This window comes from Colossoma macropomum, unplaced genomic scaffold (assembly GCF_904425465.1).
Source record: "Colossoma macropomum unplaced genomic scaffold, Colossoma_macropomum, whole genome shotgun sequence".
Lineage (NCBI taxonomy): Eukaryota > Metazoa > Chordata > Actinopteri > Characiformes > Serrasalmidae > Colossoma > Colossoma macropomum.
Window position 1 is genome coordinate 13,210,310 of NW_023494791.1, and position 14,873 is coordinate 13,225,182.

Genomic DNA, 14,873 nt, shown 5'->3' on the forward strand with positions numbered 1-14,873 from the left:
ATTTGCATTAAACTCTACAGAGCCCAAAATGAAGCCTTCACAGAAACAAACACAACTTACCATGTCAACAACCTGTCCTGCCAATCAGTGCTCTGTTGGCAGTCACAATGCTGTTATCTGTTCTAGCGTTTTAGATGAGCGAGTGACAGAAGAGGATGGCAGGCTGTCAGTCACTGCTAGGATTTTCATTGAAACTCTCTGCTCGGTAATCTGGAAGGTCCAACACTGCCCCCTAATGGAGAGCGAGGCACAGAGGCAGGGTGTTCAGCTTGATGCACACAGACAGAAACAAAATGTTGATCACCACATTTATTAGATTCTGAACTAACACTGCCTTACTATTTGATACGAAATGTTACCCTGGTAACTGTGCTTCAAGGGGATATTCCCAAGACCACCGAAGACCACAACATACTGCCACCCACTGGCCTCTTGCAGCGCAAAAGTGCAAGATCAGACACATGAAGGTGGTTTCTCACAGCACTTTCAGACACACATTTTTAATGAATGAGAGTCTTTCACAGCAGAATATGCCACAAACATTATCTCTTGAATATTACACATTATCTTCACACTTTAAATCTTTCAGTTCTATATTCTTATTAAAGGCTTCTGTTATTATATGACTCAGCGTCAAATAAAACGTTTTAGAACTTTCTTCAAAATACCTGAACCAGAGCCCTTGATACAGTTCTGCAGACTCAAAAGCTTTTGGCATAGCATCTAAGATGCAACCATTTGGGGATAGGTAGTTCTTTGAGGTGTCATCTTTCAAGCACTTTCTCTCAGCCTTCAAAAGGAATTTTACAGATTCTGGTCAGATATTCGGGACAGAACTGTCTCTCTTCTTCCTTATCTTGCAAAACATCACATGCTGGTCTTGAAGCTCCTCTTTAAACACTTGATGAGTACTGACCACTGGACCAGTGACAGCGCTCAGATTCTGCTGTTTCATTTACTCATGTAGCTGGATAGCTCTTTATCCATGTTTTGGGCAAAGCGGTGGTTGAGGAAGAGGAGCTGACCATGAGGAAGGAGTCTCTGAAGCATTGCATCCACCCGGTCACTTTTTAGTAGCACCTGAGGACGACAGTTCCATTAGCCAATGAGAAAAGAGGTCCTGGCAGAAGAAGCCAATTAGGTGATGAAGATAATCACAGAAGTTAAGAAGAGGAGTCAAACCCAGATGAATATATTGTTGAAACTGCATTTTTAATTACAAAGAGAGCATAATTAGGCCTGGTAAATTGGACTTATTGTGGCACAGTATGTAAAATGTTGAATGCACATCACTGTTTTCATTATCTTTGATAGACTACTTTGTCTGTTCCAACTCAGATGTCAGAAAGAATTACATTGCATCATATATCATGAAAAAGTATCATATCATAGTTTTGCCATATCACCCACCTCTACCTTGTTGTGATATAATCAGTGAAGCATTTCACATGTTTCAACATGTGCTTTTAACAATAGCTTGGAAAAGAAAACTTTTGAATTATTATTTAGGCAAAACCTCCTCTTCATACTACAGAAGACACACTGATGAACATGAAGCTGATTGTTGCACAATACATAAGTAAACGTATTAGTAAATGGTTGTTTTATATTAAGTGTTTCCAGGTATTTTTCCTACATAATTGCAAGCAGAAATCAAACATACCTCAGGAAATTTCAAAAGAAGTTCCCCTAACATTTGAAGGACACTGCATTTCAAATACAAGCCTGAATAAGACTGGTTATACCTCAGATCTGTAAGAATTCACATTCATTTCTAAAGTATCTTTTTCACCAGTTCAGCTAATGTTGCTTTGTTGAGTCAAATGTCTCTGCTAAGAGCTCTGTTACTCAGAGGAGAATATCTGAGGTCAGGTAAAAGCGGTCAGACCCCATGCTATTTGCACTCCTTAAGGCTAGTTTCCCAAGACAGCTCATACACCTAAACAACATTAACATTCTGGTAGCTGTTGCCTCTCACACCACACACACACACACTGACTCACACCCACCTCACTGCCAGTTCCCAGCAGGCGTAACTCCTCCAGGCAGTGGCGGGCGAGGTTACGCAGGGTTCCCTCTGCCAACAGCAGGTTCTCTTGTGGCTGGCACACCAGAGTGAAAGCTAGGGCCTGGACCCCGAGCCACAGTGCAACGTTCGGCCCTGCAAACGGCTCCCCACGGCCCAAAGACAGCACGCCACACTCGGCCTCACCGAGAGCCACGGCCTCCTCACCCAGCACGGCCTCCACACAAACACTGCCTGACGCTTCCCGGCTCAGGCAAACCGCACTTCTCACTTGCCTGGGGGAGAGAGAGAGAAGTGAAGATATGTTGTGCATGTGTTCAGGAGAGACATCAGAGATTGTGAAATGATCAGCAAAATATAAACACAATTAGCATACCCTTAGAGCAAACAATAAAATGGCAAATGTTGGTAAACTAAGCCAATGCTGTGTAAATATTTGTGCGCGTGCTTGTGTGTGTGGGTAGGTATACATACAGACACACATGTAAATGTGTGTGTGTGCAGGCATAGTCACATATACACACAGTCAAAAGTTTGAAGACATCTACTAACAGAAGGGTTTACCACAAAGCAATAGTAAACACAGACATCTATGAAATAATATAAATGGAATTATGCGGAGACCAAAAAAGTGTTAAACACATGAAAATATCATCCATTTTAGAATATTTAGGAAATTAACCCTCTTTTGCATTAATGCAGCTAAACACTCTCTTAGCATTCTCTTAGGCTGCTTCATAAGGAGCCACCTGGGGTGGTTTTCCATCAGACTTGAAGAAGATACGCATAAACTACAGTCTCTTTACATTAACTTACTTTAAATGTTAAGAAACATTTTGCTTTTTCTTGTAAATTTATGATTTTAGAGATACATGTTTGTTTGTGTTTTTTTGGACAGTGATATGAGATCTTGTTGCAGAAAGGTACTTATTAGGGAATTTAAAATATATATGGTTTTAATTATATTTTTTAAATTTAGATTTCCTAAACATTTTAATGAATTAATATATATACATATATACATACATATATATACATACACATATATATATATATATATATATATATGAAAATTCACTATTTGTTTTTGTTTTGTTGCATTTAAGCAGAACATTTTCAATCAAAATCACTTTAGCATGATTAAAAATGCTTATTCAGTGTGTCCAAATGTTTTGACTGGCAGTGTATGTATAAAGATATATGTACATTTGTGTGTACAGTATGTATGAAACATGACTATAAATGTTTGTTTTTTTTTACCCTTCATTCAATATCTTTATCAGTACTAAAGGTAATTCCACCGATTTTTCAACATTTCTGTGTAACTCAATAGTTCAAAGTGTGTACAGCTCTAATATAGCCATTTTATCTGCTATCCAAAACCATTACCAGTGAAACTGTGTCTTCTGAGATTTTATATATGATGCTGGTAATGATAAAATAGTGGAAAATCTGAAATAAAAATATATTTTCTTTGGGTACTATTTTGCCATGCAATGCCCTGCACATATATCTCCTCAATGAATGACTTTAAAACAAAAAAGATCTTAGGCCAAAACCATTTCTCAAAACTATTGTAAAACAATGCCTAAGGCATTAGTCAGCATATGCATAACCATGTCATGTAATAACTTTCTGCGATGTAACTTTTAGAAGCATTAAAGGCTTTGGATGTCTGGTTTCTATCACCATCTAGCATCATCTTTACATCTTGAAGATTTAATTATATAGATTTTTTTTTATATAATTAATTTGGTTGCTGTGGTAGCCAAGTTGTTCATGATAATAAATAAAGATATGTGTGGGTGGCACAGAGAGAGAGAGCGAGAAAGAGAAAGAGAGACAGGGGGAGAGAGGCTGTCAGGTGTTCCCAACAGGTGAGAGATACAGAGTCTGTGAAGTATCTCCAGCAGGTGACAAAGAGAGTGAAGGAGGGAGTTTCAGGACCATACTGGCAATCACCTCGCCACAACCCCAAGTTTCTCTTTCCGAGCCAGTCTTCTCTTCTCCGGGTTCTCCTCACGGCTCTCTCCGCTCTGCTCCACATCCTCCGGTCCAAAAACACGAGAGTACAGGATCCGGCTCTCAGCGGGAGAGAGGGCGCTCACAGGGCACACAGTGTGGATTAGAAAGCACACCACCATGTCTGCGTCTGGAGCCAGAAAGACGCGTTACAACGAGCACAGTTACTGATGGAAAAGCAGTTTATCCGTTTAACAGTGTAGAGTTCACAGAGTTCACGTCAGCTATTCTATATAAGGCACAACAGAAGGTAACGTTCACAGCGAGAAACGCACAGGCAGAGTCAGCGAACATCAGCGGATATTACAGAGACATGATGTAAAACAACAAACTTCACTCACCTCGGTTGCTACATTTGTTTTATAGTAAATTACAGTTTGTGCAGGAAATTCGCAATATGTGCTTAAATGAAGCCTCTATCTTACACACAACATTGGCCTCTACTCAAATCGCCATTTCCGTGTTTAGTCATGTGACTGAGGACAAGGCTCGTGCAGTATACATTTTGCCGCCAGATGGCGCTCCGAGATCAACACTGCAATAACACAAACAACAGCCAGATGTTTAAAGCCAAAGGTGTTGTCTGTTTAATTCTTCTTCATTTCAAGAAGCAGCAAACACAACAACTCAAAATAAATTAATTGAATCTGACAGGAAGTCAAATTAGCGGTACAAGACGGCAACAGCTGGCATGCTGGGAGTCCCGCTAGCCCTGGGTTGATTACAGTTACAGACATGCACATCAAACAGCACTGAGCATCTGTGCTAAAACACAGCTATTTCTCTCTGACTTGTTGAGCTCAACATGCTTAAATAGTGACTGGAGAAACTAAGCGGGCTATCATATGAACACAAATCCTTTTTCTGGATTTGGTTTAATATTAAATACAGTGCTAAGTAATGTAATTTTTCCTCCTTTGAGCTGAGATTCCAAAAGCAGGATGTAAGGCCGGACAAGGCCTGGCCTAAGAGAATCGGTAAACATCATTACCTTCATTTGACTTCTTTCCATTTCAATTCTAAACAATTCTAAAGTAATGTAATTTAATTCAGCACAGACCAGCATGCGTTCCATGTTAATCTAAACTAGTGTAAACTCTTTTATGCTGTTCATCCAGCATAGTCATCCTGGCTGACCAGCATACCAGCATGCAAAACACAATATATACCGGTTTTGGTGGTGACCAGCCTAATGACATTCATTTCTGCGGACCTGCATACCAGCATCCAAAACACAAAGCTGGTTTTGTTGGTGACCAGCTGTGCTGGTCTGTGCTGTTTTTCTAGCAGGGATTCCAAAAGCAGGCTGTAAGAGTAGAAAAAGTCTGGCCTAAATGAATAATAAACATTCAGCATTTCACTTATTTCCATTTCAGTTAATATTTTTGAAGTATTTTTTAATTGTTTAATATTAAATGTGATGCCAAAGTAATTAAACCTTCTCTCAAAATTGCAAATGCTAAAACACAAATACTCTTATCCACTTTCTGAGAAGAGATTGGTTTACTAGCTTGTCCAGCAGTGATGTCAGTTGGTTTGGCTGAGAAGCTTAACTGTTTGGCTGCAGTGTGCTTTGACTGCTGAAGTTGCAGCTGCTTGATTTCCTTCAGCATCAAAAGACAATGTCAGCTGCGACAGTGGGAATGTGTGTGCAAATGCAAGTGAACATGCGAACAAACACACTGGGCAGCTGCTTAACAACTGCTTGGCATGCTCGCTAAACCCTGCAGAGAAGAGCCCCACCCTCCCCCACCACAAACTGAAGTTAACCCTCCTTAACACTCACACAAATCATTCACCTCTCCCCAGTGCCCAAGCCCTTCATTTGAACCCTTTGGGAAAGAGAACACTTAAAATGTTGAAAAGTTAAATCAGCTGTTTCACTGATGGACACAAATTCCCACCCACAAAGATGTTGTATTAAAAGCCTTATAGAAAGCAAATTTGTCTTGTATAGATGATTTCCCCCAAGACCTTTCAGACCCCTTTCTTTGTGAATAGTCCTGCTTGGCCAATAATGCAACATCTTAAAACCATTGTGCAGAGATCTTCTATACTTATATAAAAGAACATTATACTTTACATGAAGTATACTTTATACTTCCTAAAGCAAAGGAACACTAAGCTGCAGAGTGAGCCCACCATTCTGTGTCCTATCTAGCTTACATAGATTTTACTCAAACATGACACAATACCCTTTACCCAGATGCCAAGAAAAAAAAATGAAAAGAAAAACAAAGCAAGGCGGCCCACCAACCAAGACACAAATCTTTAAAGGTGAGACTGAGAGAAAAAAGGGGGGGGTTGGCTAAATAACAGTAAGCACTGTGGCATGAAACTGTATCTCTGACAAAGGGTTAAATGGGCTAAACTTGAGAGGAACACAGCTGCAGAAATAACAGGATGTGGGTATTGTCATTGCATAGTTCCAGCCCATATAGACCAATGACAGTAAGGGATCTGGTTTTAAATTCAGAAGCGCCCTGACCAAGCAAAAACCCACTGAATGGAAATTCAGAATGTGTAAGATCCTGTCTTACTCAACTCAGACTTGTAGCTGGGTACCCTTTAGTGCTTTAGTCTAAACCACAAGTATTTATAGGGCAGTGCATCTTCACAGTTTCTCTTGCAAAAAAGTTACTGAAGACAAAATAAGACAATTCATGAAGAAAGTTTACCAAATTTGCATTCCTGGCTTCACAGAGATTCTTGATGAAGTCAGGTTTTGCAGCCGCTGCCAAACATGAAATACAACCTGGAACCATCTTATATTTGGAATGTGGATTCTCCACTCAAACAACTTGAGGAAAGGCTAAACATTCCCACAAAATGCCTTCTTCAAAAGCTCTTGATGACAAATCACTATTCTGAGATTAGGCTGAGATGTTTTTCTTTCTAGGTTCTAGCCACTGGAAATCAAGCATCAGCACTGCCAAACGGTTGCTCATTAATCTGGAGCCATGTGAGGACTTCTGCTTTCTGTGTTCTCTGCAGGATTTGAACACTTGGCTGGAGGCCAGTGGAGTTCTACAGCCACTCCCTGCAGCTCACACTCCTCACATGTGAGCTCCACGTGGCTCACATGTACACAAAACAATTCTGCTTAGCTTCTTTTCTTCCAGTTTGTCTGCACTTGCCAATGTAAATATTAAAACAATCCACATTTTCAAAAGTCATTTTTCTCTCTCCCAGCTGAACTCTCAAACTCTGACATGTTGCCAGAACATGTCATAAACTGGCTCCACCCAACAGTGTAACTCTGGAATGTGTGTGGGCACTTTCAAGGCGGGATGATTTGAAAAGAGAATGAATGCAATGGTTGTGCACACCCACAGCCTACACACAACAGAACACCGTGAGAAGTGATAAGACAGGGGGGGGGGAAAGGGGGGAAAAGGAGCAGCTTAAAGTTATTTATTCCCCCAAACACCAACTACAGTCTTATTGCAGTAACACAGCCAATTTCACACACTGACTCAAACATGGCCAATACTTTTACTCAACACAGCAGTTTACACATACACACTGTACATTTGCATTTAGGGAGAGGGGATCATTACAACACCACTTGTAATGTTAAAAAAATTAAAATAAAATTCCTAATGACAGTTATATGCAGGTATTATTGCTTAGCATTTTGGTGAAAAAGTCATTGAGGTCATTTAACGCTGACCAGCAGCAATCAGCCAGGTCCGTCCCCATGAACGAGTTCCGTCAGGAGAAAATCCTCCCCAAAACAGTCCTATTGTCCTCAACAAAAATCTCATCTCCAAAAGGAATCAGTAAGGGTAAGGGAAATCTCATCCCAGAAAGGAGACTTGAGATCAAAAAATGGCAGTGCAAAGCAGCTAACCAAACCACACACTGCATTCAGCACTACTTTCCAGATATTTGTCATACTCAACTATTAAAAAACTCTACCAAATTAGTAAAAAACTTCCTTTAAAATAACCACTGATACTGGGCTATACATTATGGGATTGTACATAATTGATAACAGGGACAATGAAACAGTGGCTGGTTGCATCATAATAATAATAATAATAATAATAATAATAATAAGCTTCACAGCAAAAAAGTATGGCTAAAACCCAAAAGGGTGTGGGGGTATGGGAAGGGGGGGAAAAAAGCACTCTCCAACAAACATAAGAAGGTAAGTGCTTTGAGGTCTTTTTCCACAATCATTTAATAAGGAAAATAAGTAGGGGCAGGGGACCAAAAAAAAGAAAACAACTTGGCAGTGATCATTTGATCATTTGCAGGGAGGGAAGCAGTGTGTGGCTGAGTTAAGGCAGTATCTTACTGAACAATACTGACCATCACTTAAGGTCACTGCCACAGGCTGGTCAAGTGAGAGGGCATGGTGTGAGTAATTTTAGGCAGTAAACCCAAGAGTACGTTCATATGCCTCAGAGTTTTTTAAGGCGGATGTACATGTCTCTCTTGCTGCGCTCTCCTGCCCACGTACGGCTCTTCAGGCGAAACTTTCTCAAATCCTCCTTAAAGTCCTCATGATGCATCGGCCTATAATCCTGAGGCTCACACTCTTTCTGCAAGCATAAACAGTTCCACATCATTAAAACACTACACTATGAAGTCCATGGCTTACCAAATAAAAACTCAAACAAGAATTCAGCATGACTTACCTTATGTAAGGGAAAGAAGTCCTTGTAGCCTCCCTTCAGTACGTAGAGTTCAGGGTAATGGAGATTGGGATATTCATTTAGATCACGATCCCTCTCACGAACAAAGCGACACATTCGTGGACCACGCTCTGACGAAAACTCACAATGGAACACCAGTAATACACGTTTCTCAGGGCATTGTGGAAGGATGGGCTGTCTGAAAAAGCGTTCCTCAAACTGCTCCTCCAGATGCAAGTTTAACGCGCCCTGGCAAAATATAAGTGATTCAAGTCAATGAAAGGAAAAAATAAATAAATAATTTAAAGTCCATGATTTTACCACATGTTCATGAAGTAAAGAGAATTATCCTCACCTTAATGTGTCCTCCCTCATACTCATAAGGATACCGACAGTCAATGACAAATAGTCTTTCCACCACCTCACTGAACTGACCGTTTATTGCTGCAACCATCTGAAACCACAAACAAACCAAAGATCAATTTTAGTATTAAGATATGATACAAGTTATAAGTAAGTTAAGATTATGGCCAGGAGGTCACAGTTCACACTGTAATCATGAATGCCAGATTAGTAACTACTTACAACTTCTGGAGTGATGTATTTCAAGTCTTGATGTTTTCCATCAACTGTGGGCAGAGCAGGGGGCTGCAAAAAAAAAGACATTAAATTGTTACTGAATGATGTAGATTCTCAGGATAGACCTCAAAGATCCAGTACATCTTTAAGGCTTGTCGCACACTGGCAAGACAAGTGACATGGCTACTGCTTAAACACAAAGGGCATTCACACGGTACGGTATAGAATGGTACAGCAATCTTGCTATACAGACAACCATTTTCCTAATAGTCAAAGCAGTTACTTCACCTAGTAAAAGATCATTTGTAGAAAATCATGTTTACCCTCTGCAGCTTTCTGACTTTATCAAGCCAGGTTCCCATGCAGCATAAAATGCTTATCTGGTATTTGGTATAATGTCATGATTCACAGAACTGCATTTTGCAGTTTTCCAATTTAAAATGTTTGCACTGCATTTTGCTCAACATCTATTATTTTGATAGCGCACCACTTCTGGAATGCAGTGCTGCACTGATTGAAATGAAAGGATAAGCAATGCTTAAAACTGTTTCAGAACCTATCCTTAAAAGTTTTACATTTTAAGACACCCAATTAAAAATATTCTGATACCCACCTTGGTAAAATCTCCAATTACATTATTGGGGTCCCTGTCTAACAGTCTCTCAATCTCTGAGTGATTGAAAGATTTTGAGCGCTGTACCTGAAAGAGAAGTGAGTCAAGTGAATCAGGAACAGATGTTCATGAAGATGTTACTCAACTGGAACAGATGTGGTCATGCAAATCATACTGGGCCTAACCTGTTGAGGGACAGAATCATCCTGCTCCATGGCTGTGACATGTGACCCTGCCACACTCCGTCTCCTCTTCACACGGACAGGTGTGTTCTCATCTCTGGGCCTATCAGGTCTCTTGAGAGCAGCACGCCCACCCGTGGGCATAGAGGGAGAGCGGAACAGCCCTCGCGGCCGACAACGAATAGGCTGCAGACCATAAACACAAGCTTAGTTTAGATAAGATTAGCACTACAGATACGACCTGTGCTTAAGTAACAGACACGTTTTGAGAAGTTTAAGAAGCTGATATACCGAGTTAGACGAGTCTGTGTTTTGATCAGCCACCAGAGGAGCAGTGAGCAGGCTGGCCATTCCTGTAGGCACTTCAGAATCCGTCTGAGTGTGGAAGGAGGGAGAAAAAAGTTAAACTAAATAGTTTATACTTAGTATAAAGTTATACTAAAACTGAAACACTAGGCCCCCCCACTACACTGGGGATCTGGCTTGCATCAATGCGCACCTGTATGCTAGACAGTTCACCTTAATTTTAATTAGGGACAAAGGATTTTAAATTATTGTTTCACTCTTTCACAAATACTCAAGAATCTCACCTCTACATCATCAAGTACTTCCAGAAAGCCATCGTCATCATCATCATGAAAGCTGGAGAGTGACACACGTCGTAGTACAAATGGGCTGTTGCCATCTGGTGAAGCTAGCGGACTGAATGATGGAGGGGAAAGCTGAGGGGGGGGTGTTAGGGAAAACCAAAAAGAAAACCATGGTTACATGTTCAGCACAAGCAATAAAAAATTATTTATTATATAAAAAAATAAATAAATAAAATAAATAAAAAATAAATAAATAAATTTTTACCATGAGTGCAGGAGCAGAGCTGGGACGGCAGGCAAAAGTGTCTTTTCCCTCTCCAGTTGAACGCAGTCGACAGCGAGATACAGGCAGGGTGGGCTTCTTGAATTCAAAGCTCTACCAAAACAAAAAGTTAGACATGCCCATCTGCCAAAAAAATAAATAAATAAAACCTACTACTCAAATGTGAACCACATCAAAAGGTACAAAGTACAAACATACCTCATGCAGGTTCTCTTTGTTAGCCAAGCTGGCTGTCTGACTGAAGATTCCATATCGTGGAAGATCAGAATCTTTACTCTTCAGATTGGGACTATGACCCAATAACTGCGGCTAAAAATAAATAAATAAATAAAAAATAAGCAAGCGAAGATTCAACACGATTGTTCAAGGTCTTGCCACCAGATTGTGGATAAGAAAAAATTTACAATATAACATGAAGTTACAGTAACATCAAAAAAGCTGGCACAGTAGCTGTACTTACTGGCAGTGAGTGTATTCTGCGAATGGGCATCTTTCTATAAAAAGACAAAATAAAAGTATTGAGTCACTTTAGATAAGCGCAATCTTCAATTTAGCTCTGGCTAAAGAAAAACTTATTACATATTATACTGACTTACTCATTGATCACTTTGGTTGCATTCTGTATGGCCTTTTCAAACCTGAGAGAAGAGGGGAAGGAAGGAGGGGGAAAAAAAAAGAAAAAACACACAGTTGAAAGCATGGCCAGACAGGTCTTCGAAATTACAAAAGACACCTTGTTAAGCAAAACATACTGACACTGAAAGAAACGGAACAACTCATTTACATTCCAAGACTGGGCCCCTGACTACACTCTGGGAGTCTGGCTTGCGCCGATGCCCACCTGTATGCTAAAGAGCTCTTAGATGGAGAATGGGGATTGCGGATTGTGTGTCTTCTAATCTACCATATGCCCACACGACGCTAACCCCCACTGCATGCCCCCTTTGTCAGAGGAGGGAGAGTGAATGGTGTTCTGAAAGGGGTGGGGGTGAGGAGTGTGTCTTTCAGAGCAAAGGAAAAGAGAGAATTAGCGAGTTGAATGAGGACGGAGAGGTTGGAGAGGGTCCCCATTCACTACCCTAGCCCATGCTAACACACACACACACACACACACACACACACACACACACACACAGAGTACTGCTCTATTGACAAAAACCATGAAGTGTGCCAGTCCATGCGCACAATCCCTTTGGCAACATGCGAGAAGACATGAGGCCCCGAAACAGCTGCTAGAGTGGTTACAGATGAATGGGGATGTTTCCAATAGCTAATGGTCAGAAAGGCACAAAACCTCACTCTCAAACAGCAGATGTCCAGGCATGCATTCTTGCAGAAGGTTGATAAGCTGTGATTAGAGTAACACAGAATTACCTGAAAGGCTGCAGTCACTGACATTTTTAGATAGCATTATATTAATCCCTTACACAAGTCCATATGGCATATATAACTGGCTCTTAGTGTCCTTTACTGTGCCAGTGCTTTACCCAAAGGTGCAGTAGGGGAAAAGTCACAGTTAAGATCTTATTTCTTTGAGCCAAGACCCAAAAGCCATAATCGTCAAGCACTTGGCAGTGTCAGCTCTTCAGCTAAATAACTAAACTCCCAGCCATATGCATGGATCACACACTGGCAGGGATTAATTTATAATCCTCAAGCCAAGCTCTCCTGCACACAGCCACCAACAGACAAATCAGCAGAGGTAATGAATCATTGCAAACTATGCATGTGACAACGTGTGCCGCGGAGAATGGGTAATTGATTAAATAATGGCATCGAATGCAACTGCGCTGTTTGGGCACCAAATCTCAACCAAGGATCCAGAGACAAAAACAGCCAGCACCAATCAACAACTCACACCAGCAAACTCATTAGTAAGCCGCATCACAGCATGGATAGGGTCATTATTCTCATTTCTTTCAAATTCTCACAATATACTTGTCTGATGGTACAGTACATATAATAACTTAAACACTGATCTTCTATATGCTTGATTACAAAGACATAATAGATCACTACATTCAAAGTTTTTCACTGTACTTTTAGATGTCAGAAAAAGTCCATATGGCATATATAACTGGCTCTTAGTATCCTTTACTGTGCCAGTGCTTTACCCAAAGGTGCAGCAAGTTTTTCACTGTACTTTTAGATGTCCAAAAAAAGCATGCCATCAGGATTTTATTAAAGTATGGGGATCACATTTTCTCCATATCACCCCACAACTAATCCAAATTTTGCTTAAAATATAGAGTATCAAAACATGAACCAAACATCAATAATCGAATCAAATCAAGGGTCAAGTGAATTATTACACACTTACAAATCAGTATAAGACAACTTACTTCTGTTCTGCATCCACTGGATCCACGGGGCTCGGAAAGTCCAGACCGAGACCTGAAAAGGGACAAACGGAGAGATTAGAGAACGGAACTGCAGCGCCCAGTACAGCAGCCACATGTCATACTCCCACACATAAGCGAAAAATATGTATTAATCTACGCAAATTAACACGTGATTAAAGGGCTTCTAATATTCCCTTTTTAGTTTGTCCGGCCTGCTATTACCATTAAAATGACTTATACGACGGGGAGGAGAGCGGTGGACTTCACCTGCATCAGATGAAGTGTCGGATGCGAACGAAGGAATCTTCAGGACGGGCTTCTTCCGTTTAGGCGTCTCACATTGTCTAGAATTAAAACAAAATATGTTAAAAACAACGCAAACAATCTGTGTTTGCCTCTTGTAGGTTATGTTAAAGAGACCAAACAGCAGTTACTTCTCCTCGCTATAAAACGTATCTCTGCACAACAGGAAACAAGATAAGCTATGCAGCTAGTCAGCTAGCTAGCTAGCTCTCCCACACAGCGGCTAACAGCTATCCAATGAGCTAAACAACCAGCGATAGCCAGACAACGCACCCCTGAGCTGCTAGAAAACAACGAGAAATTGTTTTAAAATTAGTATAAAAAGACATACTCACCCCCCAAGAACGGCAAGATTATCCATGTTTAGTGTCAAGTTGGTGACGGGAGACAGCACGGCAGCGGGTCCGGGCGAGAAGAGGTTCTTCATGCAGGGGGAGCCCTTAGCCCCGATCTCAGGCAGAGACGGCCTGGAAAGCCTGGAGACCGAGTGAGGCCCCGAGCTCAGCTGATCACTGACAGGACTAAAATCACTTACAACTGCATCGATTTCCATTTTGCAGGTTCACAGAGGGCTTATCGGATGAATGTAGCTAACTGAAGATAAAAATCCAATCCGTATTCAGACTGAAAGCGGAAGCTAAAAGACAGCGTTAGCTAGGAGTAAGGAATTAGCCAGCGAGGTAGCTTGTTAGCATGCACGTACAAGAGCGAGCCACGTCCATAAACCTGTTTATCAACGCATATATATTCCTTGAAGTGGAGAGAAACAAGTTTTAGAACCGTGCATGATGTCGACGCCTAAAGCAGTCCCGCCCACACAAAAGCCTAAAATAAAACAAATTTTAAAAGGTCATTTTTTATTTTTCTTGTCAGAGAGCTGCAACTTCCCGTGCACTCTCTCTGACTCTTTCCAAATTCTGCTGAGAGAAAAGAAACGCTGATTGTAGCCCTTATTTATGTTCAAAATGGGCAGCCACCGAGCGGCAACCCGCACGACCAATCAGAATGCGAGACACGTCTGCTCTGTCCAATCAGCGCAGGCTTCTTTTTTTATTCAGTTGTGTTCCTGAAAAAAGGGGGCGGGCCAGCGCGTTACAGACCAGACCATTATCCAGTCAGAATTCAGGGCACGTCTGAACCTCGTCCAATGACGCGCTTACTTCGAAATTTGTGGGTGGCATAAAAAAATATCCACATAGAGGAGACAAGGGAAGTAGCAGTTTTTCCCGCGGAACATTTCAAGCAAGCGACAGGGAACGCCCACAACAACATTTCAGCCAATAACGTTGC

General features: G+C 41.0%; 2 protein-coding genes across 2 annotated transcripts; both read right to left on the minus strand.

The window, feature by feature from the left end:
• Positions 1 to 296: 296 nt before the first annotated feature.
• On the minus strand, positions 297 to 4,510 carry ap5s1 (adaptor related protein complex 5 subunit sigma 1). The gene is made up of 4 exons (XM_036573945.1): positions 4,390 to 4,510; positions 3,989 to 4,178; positions 2,010 to 2,301; positions 297 to 1,080 (listed from the first exon to the last, which is right to left on the minus strand). The coding sequence occupies exons 2-4, from the start codon at positions 4,168 to 4,170 to the stop codon at positions 952 to 954; spliced, it is 603 nt and encodes a 200-aa protein (XP_036429838.1). The 5' UTR covers positions 4,171 to 4,178; positions 4,390 to 4,510; the 3' UTR covers positions 297 to 951.
• Positions 4,511 to 8,188: 3,678 nt separating this feature from the next.
• Positions 8,189 to 14,501, minus strand: cdc25b (cell division cycle 25B). Its single transcript, XM_036573946.1, has 15 exons — positions 13,919 to 14,501; positions 13,548 to 13,624; positions 13,281 to 13,332; positions 11,535 to 11,576; positions 11,399 to 11,432; positions 11,137 to 11,247; positions 10,921 to 11,031; positions 10,656 to 10,787; positions 10,357 to 10,440; positions 10,069 to 10,251; positions 9,884 to 9,970; positions 9,277 to 9,339; positions 9,047 to 9,145; positions 8,695 to 8,940; positions 8,189 to 8,598 (listed from the first exon to the last, which is right to left on the minus strand). The coding sequence occupies exons 1-15, from the start codon at positions 14,134 to 14,136 to the stop codon at positions 8,458 to 8,460; spliced, it is 1,680 nt and encodes a 559-aa protein (XP_036429839.1). The 5' UTR covers positions 14,137 to 14,501; the 3' UTR covers positions 8,189 to 8,457.
• Positions 14,502 to 14,873: the final 372 nt, after the last annotated feature.

Excerpts from the sequence above, each read along its gene's own strand:
- ap5s1 (XM_036573945.1), bottom strand. The coding sequence starts at position 4,170 with ATGGTGGTGTGCTTTCTAATCCACACTGTGTGCCCTGTGAGCGCCCTC. Across the intron at positions 2,302-3,988 it reads AAACTTGGGGTTGTGGCGAG|GCAAGTGAGAAGTGCGGTTT; the intron begins GTGATTGCCAGT and ends TCTCTCCCCCAG. Across the intron at positions 1,081-2,009 it reads TGCTGGGAACTGGCAGTGAG|GTGCTACTAAAAAGTGACCG; the intron begins GTGGGTGTGAGT and ends TGTCGTCCTCAG.
- cdc25b (XM_036573946.1), bottom strand. The coding sequence starts at position 14,136 with ATGGAAATCGATGCAGTTGTAAGTGATTTTAGTCCTGTCAGTGATCAG. Across the intron at positions 11,577-13,280 it reads CCAGTGGATGCAGAACAGAA|GTTTGAAAAGGCCATACAGA; the intron begins GTAAGTTGTCTT and ends CTCTTCTCTCAG. Across the intron at positions 10,252-10,356 it reads ACACAGACTCGTCTAACTCG|CCTATTCGTTGTCGGCCGCG; the intron begins GTATATCAGCTT and ends TATGGTCTGCAG.